This window comes from Prosopis cineraria, unplaced genomic scaffold, assembly GCF_029017545.1.
Source record: "Prosopis cineraria cultivar Desert tree isolate PC_DT_omini unplaced genomic scaffold, ASM2901754v1 PC7, whole genome shotgun sequence".
Classification (NCBI taxonomy): Eukaryota; Viridiplantae; Streptophyta; class Magnoliopsida; order Fabales; family Fabaceae; genus Prosopis; species Prosopis cineraria.
In genome coordinates this window covers 20,478,456-20,490,139 of record NW_026555338.1, presented here as the reverse complement: position 1 = coordinate 20,490,139, position 11,684 = coordinate 20,478,456, and the positions used below count along the sequence as shown (strand labels likewise).

General features: G+C 28.9%; 1 protein-coding gene and 1 long non-coding RNA gene across 5 annotated transcripts; one reads left to right on the top strand and one right to left on the bottom strand.

Moving 5' to 3' along the window:
- Nucleotides 1-403: 403 nt before the first annotated feature.
- Nucleotides 404-9,629, top strand: LOC129315690 (disease resistance protein Roq1-like). 4 transcript variants are annotated; one of them, XM_054959613.1, is made up of 6 exons: nucleotides 414-1,046; nucleotides 2,088-3,195; nucleotides 3,311-3,592; nucleotides 3,692-3,814; nucleotides 5,006-5,333; nucleotides 9,492-9,629. In XM_054959613.1, exons 1-5 carry the CDS (start codon nucleotides 541-543, stop codon nucleotides 5,027-5,029), a joined length of 2,043 nt encoding a protein of 680 aa, XP_054815588.1. In that variant the 5' UTR covers nucleotides 414-540; the 3' UTR covers nucleotides 5,030-5,333; nucleotides 9,492-9,629. The 4 variants fall into 4 exon arrangements, with proteins under 4 accessions (XP_054815587.1, XP_054815584.1, XP_054815586.1 ...); XM_054959612.1 differs by having other exon boundaries at nucleotides 404-1,046; nucleotides 2,352-3,195; nucleotides 3,692-5,333; XM_054959609.1 differs by having other exon boundaries at nucleotides 410-1,046; nucleotides 3,692-5,333.
- Nucleotides 9,202-10,045, bottom strand: LOC129315691 (uncharacterized). The gene is made up of 2 exons (XR_008594557.1): nucleotides 9,959-10,045; nucleotides 9,202-9,832 (listed from the first exon to the last, which is right to left on the bottom strand). It is a non-coding gene; the product is annotated as an uncharacterized LOC129315691 (long non-coding RNA).
- Between the last annotated feature and the right edge of the window lie 1,639 nt (nucleotides 10,046-11,684).

Below are 11,684 nucleotides of genomic sequence, written 5' to 3'. Positions count from 1 at the left end.
TTCACCAATATTACGTAAAGAAGTAAGTCACACTATACATCCACTATCAAATCTCTTTTTATAAAATATTTAGGTTATTTAAAAATTATTTATTTTTTAATGTTGAATAAACTGATCCTAAATATAGAGAGAAGCAAAAACGAAACGCTCAATCGCAACAACCACCCTTGTTGACCCAAGTCAACTTATTATTTTTATTAGTACATCTGTCAAAAGACAGATTCCCTACAATTTACAATTCAACTCAATATTTTTTTCTCTTTTAAACTAGTAATTCACCTCCTCCATTTTCCCAATTACGGTGATAACAAATTCAAAATGAAAAGAAATGAAAACTTCTTATTAATTTATCAGTGCGCTTTCTCAAAAGCCAGTTTCCACCCACCTTCCATGGCCTATTACTCATAGGTCTAGCGCCGACTTTCGTTGACCCAAGTTAGATATAGACGCACAAGCTTTAATCATGCTGAGAATCAAGCATTCTTCTACATTGCTCTTGCCCTCATTTTTCTGAGAATACTCACAAATTAAAGCCTTTCAATGGATGCTAGTTCTAATGCTGCACGTTCTTACTCTTCATTGAACTCGAAAATCCCCCCATGGAAGTATCATGTTTTCTTGAGTTTCAGAGGAGATGACACCCGAAAAGGCTTCACAGCCCATTTACATGCCGCTCTTCAACAAAGAGGTATCATGACTTTCATAGATGACGAGCTTCAGAGAGGAGATGTTATTTCTATTCAACTCATTCGAGCAATTGAAGATTCTCTCATCTCTCTTGTTATTTTTTCCCAAAATTATGCTTATTCAAGTTGGTGTTTGGATGAACTCCAAAAGATTCTTGAGTCTACAAGATCTTTAAATAGAGAAGTTATCCCAGTGTTCTATAATGTTGATCCCTCTGATGTACGACATCAAAAAGGAGCCTTTGCTGATGCCTTTCAAAAACACAGTGAAAGATTTCATGATGATGAAGAGAAGGTGCAGAGATGGAGAGATTCCTTGAGAGAAGTTGCAAATATTTCTGGCCACCACTCTAAGGATCAGTAAGTTTCATTTATTTTAGTTTATGAACTCCAATTTGAGATCTATATGAAACTCAAGCGACAACAATGCGAGTTAATTAGGAATAATTGCTTTAGTTGACCTTCAAATTTGATCATAAATTGCATGAAATTCTTCTTGTTTCATAGAATCATCTACCTGAATTACACATGCGCCTCATCCAACTTAATTACTACTTGTAGATAAAGTTAATGTCAGAAAATTTTGTTTCTGAGAAGAATGTGGACTGAGCATAAATTTAAATTCACTAAAAAACTAAATTTCAATAATTAGTTTATATCTTTAAAAAACATTGTCAATTTATTCAAGGCCAAAGTGTACATTTAATCATTTAATTTTATACAAAATTTTATTTTGATACCTTAATTTTATAAAGTGTCTTTTTAATCCGTTAGTTTCATCAATAAGAACTTTTTATATTAACTTTTAAATATTAATAAAACATTCTCAAATATTAACATATTATATTTAATTTCTTAAAAAAAACAATAAATAACATGAAAAATAATTATTTGAAACAAACAATATTATGGTTAAAGGACATAAAATATACTTTATAAAATTAAGGGACTAAATTGAAATCTTTTATAAAATTAAAGGATCAAGGTACACTTTAGCTTTAATTTAATTAAGCCTCAACAGAGATTAGTATAATAAACTCTGTTTATTATAGCTGTGCGTAGTTTAATATGCAAAACACAATCTAATATCCGGTAGCTTTAAATAATTTTGTCTCTTCCAATCTCTTTGTGATGAAAAAATTTTGAGTGATTCTTTTCAAATTAAAGAATTAATAAATTTAATAAATGATTACATAAAAAATGAATAGTGTATAACGTACCACAAAAACTTCTAGCCTTCTAAGTAGATAATTTTTTTTTTGTTTTTGCCCAAAGATGTAAAACAATCTTAAACGAGAAATATTGTGTATGCATGTTTGTCTCTCCTTAAAAGGGCTGTATTTATTATTATTTTTGGTTTTGCCAGAAGCATTAGCTTTTTCTAATAAATCTTCTCAATAGGCTGGAAACAAAATTGATTGAAGAAATTGTCAGAGTTGTATGGACAAAACTACAGCCTCACATGTCATATTGCTACAAAACTGAATTTGTTGGAGTGGAGTCAAGGATTGAAGAAGCGAATGCAATTTTAAAGATCGGATTGAATGATGTTCGCTTTTTAGGAATTTGGGGTATGGGCGGTATTGGCAAGACATCTCTTGCAAGAGCTATCTATGAGATAAACTGCAATCATTTTGATCTTCATTACTTTTTTACTAATGTTAGGGATGTTTGCACAAAGGAAGGACCGGTTTCACTGCAAAGAAAATTTCTTTCACGTTATGGGAAGTTGAAAAGTATAGACATTGATGATGCATATGAAGGGATGAAGATCATGAGAAACATTCTTTGCACTCAAAAAGTGTTGTTGGTACTTGATGATGTCAGTGAAATTAGTCAACTTAAAGACCTTGCAGTGAAGCTAGCTTGGTTGGGTACAGGAAGTAGAGTAATAGTCACAACAAGGGATAGACATGTATTGATAGCACAAGGAGAATTTGAAATATATGAGGCAAAATTATTGAACCATAAGCAATCTCTTCAACTCTTTTGCCAATGGGCTTTTAAAAGTGATAAACCAACTGAGGAATATTTGGATTTGTCTAGAAGTGTGGTTAAACACGCTGCAGGGCTTCCTTTGACACTTAAAGTGTTGGGTAGTCAACTTTGTGGAACAAATATAGTAGAGTGGAAAGATACTTTGGAGAAAATAAAAAAAGTTCCACCGGGTGATGTTATAAATATACTTAGAGTAAGTTATGAAGCATTAGATGATATGGAGAAACAAATTTTCTTAGATATTGCATGTTTCTTCAAAGGAATGCATAAAGATGAAGTGATGCAAATATTAGAAATTTGTGATTTTCATCCAACAATTGGAATCAAAAGACTTGTTGAGAAATGTATGTTGGTAATTGAAAATCATCATGGACATGATATAGTGGGTATGCATGATATGTTACAAAAAATGGGGGAAAATATTATTTTGAAGGAATCACTAAAAGATGTTGGAAGACGTAGTAGGTTGTGGAAAACAGAGGACATTACTCATGTATTGACAAAAAATAAAGTAAGTTCCCACCATTCATGATACATTACTATTTTTAGATTTTGTGTTTTAGAATTATTATTCATTAAGTTATTCTTGAATTAGAAATAATAGTATGATTATTGTTACTTGTTAGGGCACTGATTTAATTGAGGTCATGTGTCTTCACCCCCCTATGCAATATGAAGAAAGTTGGATTCCTGAATCATTCTCAATGATGTGCAATCTTAGAATACTAATTATCAAATCATGTGATGTGTTCCTCCCCAGGGGACTTGAACATTTTCCTAGCTCATTGAAAATTCTTGAATGGGAGAAATATCCATTAAAATCCCTCCCACATGGTGTTCATCCACATGAACTTGTTCAAATAAAAATGCATCACAGTAAAATCACAAAACTTTGGCATCAAACCCAGGTATGAACCTTTCCTTTACCATATCAATCAATATTGTTATTTCTATATATATACATATATTTGCAAAATCTAATATTTTATATTCCTTGTTTGAACTAGATGTCAAAGAGGATAAAGATCATCGATTTGAGCCATTCTGAATATTTAATTCAAACTCCTGATTTTTCATTGCTACCAAATTTGGAGCAACTAGTTCTTAAAGGCTGCATGAAACTTGTTGAGGTGCATCCATCACTTGGACATCATAAGAAAATCATTTTAGTGAATTTGGAAGGTTGTAAAAATCTTAAAGCTCTTCCTTCTAAGCTGGAAATGGATTCTATAAAAGAATTGGTTCTCTCTGGTTGCTCCAATTTTAAAAAACTTCCTGAGTTTGGAGAAAACATGAAATACTTGTCAATACTGAAGTTGCAAGATTGCAAGAATTTATTGTGTCTTCCACGTACTATTGTTAACCTGAAATCTCTCAAAACTCTTAATATATCTGGTTGCTCAAAATTTACATCATTGTCGAAAAATTTGAATGAAATTGAGAGTATAGAGGATCTTAATGTGAGTGAATCTTCTCTAAAAGAAATACCATCATCCATTGTTGGTTTAAAAAGCTTGAAGAAACTAAATGCAGAGGGATGCAATGGAATTGCACTAGATTCTGTATGGAGCACACTTTTTCCAATTTTAAGGGTCCTTGGGTTCAATAATTGTAAAGCTCCTATGAGGTTGACATTGCCTCCTTCTATCTCTAGCTTATCCTCATTGACAGAATTAAGGTTAAGAAATTGCAATCTAAGTGTTGGATCAATTCCAAATGATCTTTGCTGTTTACCATCTTTGGAGATTCTTGATCTTAGTAGAAATGATTTTAGCAACCTACCTTCTGGAAGTTGCGTTCTTCCTCCTTCATTCTCAACCTTATCCCGCTTGAGAAAATTGAATTTGCAATATTGTAATCTTTGTGATGGTTCAATTCCTGAAGATCTTAGTCCTTTGTCATCCTTAGAAGTTTTAATTCTACGAGGAAACAATTTTACTAACCTACCAATTGCTTTCATCTCTAATCTCCCAGCTCTACAAGGTCTTTTGTTGGGTCATTGCAATAGGCTCTTATCACTACCAAATGTTCCTCCCAATATTCAACATATTAGTGCACCTTATTGTCATCCCTCAATGAGAATCTTATCATTTCCTCAAGTGCTATGGAGATATCTTTTATCATCTTATAACTATGATTTGGTACCAAATTATAGAAGGCCTTTCATTCTTGTTCCTGGGATTGAAATTCCACCATGGTTCCATAATCAAGACTTTGATTTTCTTGACAACCAAAAAAGTTGTGTCTCAATAAAAGTAGACACTTCTCATTTTTGTGGTTCAATTAAAGCTATAGAATATTTTTTTGTTTTGTGATACAAGATATGGCACCAGAAAGGCGTATGAACCTGAAAGGTATCTTCAGAGTTGATTACGGAAGTGTTTGTTGGTGGCTAGAAGATTGGGAAGCCAAGGACTCTCATCTATTTATTTCCATCGTGCCGCCCTCTTATGTGAAGAATGCTTGCAATAACCAAGTTGAGATAAAAGTTCAAACAACTTGGAGATTGTCATTGCATGATGATGATCCTCATAGAATAAAAAGAGTAGAGTTAATAAGGAAGTGTGGGTGGCGTGTAGCAAGAAAGGAAGAAATTGAAGAGTGCATGCAACACCAAATGCCATAAAGATGTGGCAGGAGATATTATTGGTAACTCAACATCTTCCTTTATCTTTCTTATCGTTTCTTTTCAAATTGAAATATTGTTCTCTATATAGTTTAACTTATGCTAATTACAAAAATACTAGTTAGATACTCCCTCCATTTAAAAATATAAAACATTTTTAATTGAATCTCAGCCTCAATAAAATAGTTACTTATCTTTGAATTAATTTTGTTCATATTTATTCCTATTTAATAAAATATTTCACCTTAAAAAATATAAAATAATCTATTTAATAGAGGCACTTTTTTTAAAAAAAGAAGTAATCATTACACATTAAAAAATTTAAAATGTCTTACATCTTTTAACATCTAAACTCTTAAAAAATATCTTATACTTTTTAACGAATGGAGTATGTGTATAAATATTTAACCAGTGATGCATGGACCTAGAAAAATTTATTAATGGGCCAACATTGATACCAAACATAAACATTAATAGTTTTTTTAAATATTAATTAAATAAATATACAAATAAATTATATGAGAAATTTAAAAATATATATTAATTTCATTTCCATCATAAATTTATTTTTACAATAAATAAAAGATAAACAATATTTTCAAATAACTGAAAGTGTATATTTGGTCATTTAACTATATATAAATATTTATTTTTATTCCTTAATTTTATAAATTATTTTTCAATCACGTAACACTAATATTGTTAGTTTTAAATAATTATATTTTGTGTTAATCATTTTTATTAAAAAAATAAATTTAATATGTAACATTTGAAAATATTTTATTAATATTTAAAAGTTTAATATAAATTTTTTTTATTAATGAAAGGTAAAATTAAAGAATTGAAAAGAATTTTGTAAAATTAAGGGACTAAAATAAAGTTATGAATAAAGTTAAAGAATTAAAAATAAACTTAACATTTTCAATGTGTATGTTTGATTAATTTTAAACAGCACTGTGAGACAATTTATTTTTTGTGGAGACAACTTAAAAGGGGGCAAGTGTAATTTTAACATAAACATAAGTGAAATTTTTACTTATTTAATGGAGGCAGTTGCCCCTCTATTGTGAACGTAGGTACGTCCCTGTATTTAACAATACTTTTATTTACTTGTCTTTGAAGTCTAAAACCAATACAGTCAACACTCAACACACAACATTTCATTAGCTTCGCACTACTTCCTTTTGAAGATGCCACTCCCCCCCCCCCCCCTTATTTTCATATAACTTAAGAAGATGCTACTTTTGCAGTTGCTTCTTAATTTCTTTACGTAAATGTATTATTAAATAATTTTGTATTTATAAATCACTACAAAAAATGTTATTTAGAAATACTCAATAATCTACCTTCAACTAGTAAAAAAAATCCATCTCTAAACAAATAGAGACAGATTTAGAGACAAATATTACGGTGTCTCAAAAAAAGGCATCACTAAATAATTAGAAACAAGGTTTTTTTAAGCCGTCACTTATTAGAGGCAGATTTATTCTGTCTCTAAATAAAAAATGTCATCTCTAATTTTCATGAAACATCCATTACTATAAAATACTCTAAAAATTATATAAAATGATAGAGACAAAATAAAATAGTCTCTAAATCATCTCTAAAAAATGAAAACTTAATTCTTTAGGTTTCCATTGCCATGTCAGTGTAAATCAGCCAATGCCATGTCAGTTGACATCTCATCGGCCATGCATGCATCTACACATGCCAACTATCACATCCTAACAATGAGGCATGATTGGCATAGGATATATGCACAAACACATATACTTAAGCCTTGAAAAAAAAAATCTAATTTAACATCTTAATTCATTTGAAATATGATTGAAAATCATGGTAACATTTTCCATACAAAAAAAATTTCTAAATTTTTAAAATTTTGTTGTAAAAATTTTGGTAAAACTTTCTTTGTAAATAAGACCTTTTAAATCTCTACAACAATCATTTACAGACAAATAATTAATATGGAGCTTTGCTCCTCGACAACAAACAATCAATATAAATTTGCAAACCAAAATCACATCTATAATTAAAGTGGAGCAACTAAATTATAATCTCAAAATAAAGCATATAATTGAATATATACATCAAAAGAAAATGCATGCTCAGAATAAATATTCACCCAGCTCAGTGGCAAGCCTTTCAATAATCAGTAGGAGATTCAACATCAGCTAATAAATTTGAGACCAAAACATTTTTCAATAAATAACATCCCTCAAAAATAGAATTTAAAAGAGTAAAAATAATAAACTCAAACAATTATGTAAAATAATTGAAAAGATGATAATTTAATATAATAAAACTAACAAACCTGCGAATCTTAATCATAACCATAAAATCAAAGTACATTAGAATTACTTTATTCAATCATGCTTGAAAAAAAATAAATTATTCAAATGTAAATCAAAGTAATACACTTACTAATTGAAATAATTAAAACTTCAAGTACACCAAATAATTAAAACTTTAGAACTTTGAGGACTTAACAAAACACGTAACAAACGTGGACAAATAGTTTATAAAAGTAAATAATCAAACGTGGCTTATGTCATGAAGAAAAACATGGACACATAATCCACAAGGATAAATAACCAAACACAGCCTAAGTTACAAAAAAAACGTAGATACATAATCCACGAGGATAATACTAACCAAATGCAGCTCGAAGCCACAAAAACAAATGCAGATGTTAAACCCACAGATATCAAACATGAGAACAAAGCCCGCGAAAATTAAACTAACTAGTCATTAACTATAGTGTGTTATGGGTTAACGAAACTGCTATTAGCAACAGTGTTCTGTTTAGAGTTCTCTTAAAAAACGCATTTCAAACATGCGAAAAAAATATTCATTTCTAACATAAAATTTTCATTCTTAATGCCAAACTTACATGAATTGTTTCAGATCTCAAAACTTGTCAAAATAGTATTTCATAGCTAATGTACAAACTTGCATTAATTAACCAAGAAATGCCAGAGTTCAATAAACAAAGATGTCTTCATCAATCTTAAAAGTATATTTCTTAACAAAAAGGACATGCAAGTATCATAATTTAATTATCCTTCATCATTATTCTATAATTTCCAAAACAAAAATTATTTAATTAACAAAGTACTCAATAATCATCACAGTTGTTAAAAAATAATTTATATAAAAATGTAATATTTTCAATAATAGACTACTTTTATTGGTAAAATAATGAGGGTACTATTTACTTACTTGTAGAGTTCTCAAACGTAAAACTTACTTTCAAACCAATCTTTTAATAACCATGCTTGGCCTTAAAATTCCTAATATTTAAATAATAACATTGTCACTTCCTCAAGCGTGTTTTACCATCCAAAATCTTTAATCTAAACAAGTTAGAGAAATAATTAAAAGAAAACCTTCTCTTTTATCTTTCAACATTGCAATAAGCATCTCAAGATTATACCAATAATGAATATATAAGTAGCAATTTGATTTTTAGATTACCAACTCAAACATCTTTTCCAAAAATCTCTAATTTTTATGTTAACTTTCATTGCAAAGCATGAATGCCTTCCATAATTGTTTAATCAATGAATGCCTTCCATAGTTGTTTAATCAATGATAATGACATACATATCAAACACTTTTACGCATAATGTTTACATCATAAATCCAAGTTCTTTTCCTCTTCAATTTTTTTTTCAAGGTTGTTCTATATCCATATTGAAACCAATCAAACTTCCCAACTTTTATTAAAGAAAATTGTAGTCTAATAGTTATCTTGTCAACAACAATATAATCATCACACACCCTACCCTCATATGCCAAATTCTCCTTACGCATTTTATCGAACACCTACAAAGCACTTATCTTTAAACTAATATCAAGCTTCTCCCTCGTCAAGTCCATTTCCAAAAATTTCCCAACATCAATATCAATATTTGTATTAAATCAAGCAACCCAAATTCCATTCCTTCAACGAAACCTCTTTCTTCTTGTTTTTTCTTTTAAGCTTAGAAGAAACACCTCTTCCACAGTCTATCTTCATTGACAATAACTCAAAACAAATATAACAAGATTATCTGATGAGAATATCCTCTTAGGCTTTAAATTTCAGCTTTCCCAAATCCCTATTTCTAATCCCACGCATAGCAGGTAACATAGAAAGAATTGAAATTCTTGCCACTTAAAACCTATTGCACATACAGAGTCAATGAAGAGAAGTCTTGGAAACTCTTGCCTTAAATCAGTGACAGTAGAAACGAGAAGAAGGAAAGAGAGATGCTGGCTGCATAAAAAGGAAGAGGAAAAAGATCCTCATGCGTCCACAATCACCACACGGACAGAGCTCGAAGAACAACATGAAGTAGCGGAGAGGGAAAAATCACAATCACAGTTGTTCACAATTACCCCCCAGCAGTGGCGGACGACACTTGTTCACAACCACACCGGCAACATTGAAGACAGTGGAGAAAGGAAGGAGAAGAAGACAGAGATGACGGAAAAGGAATGAGTTGTGAGCATGGCACACTAGTGACAGCAACAGCTACTGCAAAATGAGAAGGAAAGGGCGAAAGATGGAGAAAACTGATGACAGTAACAGCAACATCAAACGCACGAACAGAGAAGGAGGCGCGGGGAATTGAAGAGAGGCGAGGATTTCTAGCATACTTACCTCTCTGGCGATGACAGCAGAAGGAAGAGGGTGGCGAACTGAGATCGCAGGGCAGAGCATTTAGGATTTCTCATGAATAAAGTGTCGGGTCAGTGAGGAGGAAAAAAGAAAGAGGGAAAAATATATGATTGAGGTAGGGGTAATATGGTAATTTCACAAGACTGAAAGTAACAAAAAATAAAATAAAATTTCTCCTTCACCTCAAACGTTTGTGATGAAATCTTGGCTCAGTTACCTCTAAACCAACTTTCGCGCTTGATAAATTTGTACCAATATATATATATAATATTATTAAAATGCCTTATCATTTATTTTTGACCTAATTAATTTTTTTAGGTCATTGCACTAACTTATCTTGACACTTCACCAATCTTTGTGTAAGTCAACCAATACCACATCATGCATCATGTTATCACTTCATATCATGTCAGCCATCACCACATGTCACATCACATATTTATTATAAAATAGATTAAGGTTAAGATTTGATCACTTAATCTCCTATTGTTCAAATTTTAAGTCCTTCTTCTTTATTAATTAAATTAAAATTAAATATTTATATATATTATTTAACTATATGTTATATATAAAATAATGCATTATTAAAAAGATATACATATATTTTATTTTATTTTTAATTATTAATATGATAAAATTATTTATATCACTATTTATATTATATTTTAAATAAAATATTTTTTGTTAGGGAAATGAACTTAAAATGAAATAAATTAATATGAAAACATTATTTTTAAATGACTATAATTAATTATATAATTTATTTAAAAATATGTATCATGTTAGTTTATATTAAATATATTTTACTTTTATCTTCTCCATATTATTCTCAAAAATTAATAAATAAATGATAAAATTTTTACTTCTCCCAAAATGGTTAAATGTTTCCCATTCCTTTCTTACAAATAAATTTTATCAATAATTTTTTAATTATTTCTTAAAATTATTTTAACGGAAAAAATTTTAACCGTATACATTTTGTTAATTTTCATTTTAAACAATTTTGAATTTTTTAATGAATACTAATAATTTTTAAAATAAAAAATATTTAAATTAAATATATTTATATGAATTTTTATATTTAAAAATTATTTTTTATGAAATTTATTTAATATAAAAAAATTTAAAATTTTAAATCTTATAAATATGTTATATATATAGTGTATTCTATTTATAATAAATTAAATATTATTTTAGGTAGATTTTGACATAAAGTTTTTATCTGGTTCACTATTTTTTCTTTTTTTTTATCTCATATACATATTATCTTTTCTCCAATTAATTTATTTACTTTTGTGTTAATTTTGATAAATTTAGAATATAATTTCTGACCTGATTTACTAATCCTAAAAATGATTAAAGTTTTTTTTATTTTTAATTTCATCAAATTCTAATTTTTTTTACTAATATGTTCCTATAATTCTATTCCATTATTAGTTATATACTAGTCTAAAAATTCTATTCTTTCTTTTCTTAATTCAACTTTTTTAGGCGATATATTTAATCTTTTTTTTTATAAGATCTATAAATTTCTTTAAGTGTTTTTTATGTTCTTCTTTATCTTTTGAAAATATTAAATATTATCTATATATATATATGACAGTAAAATATTTTATTGGCAATAATAATTTTGTTATATATTCTTGAAATACACTAGGAGTATTATGAAATTCCATAAATAATACATTCCATTTATACAATCCTTTTG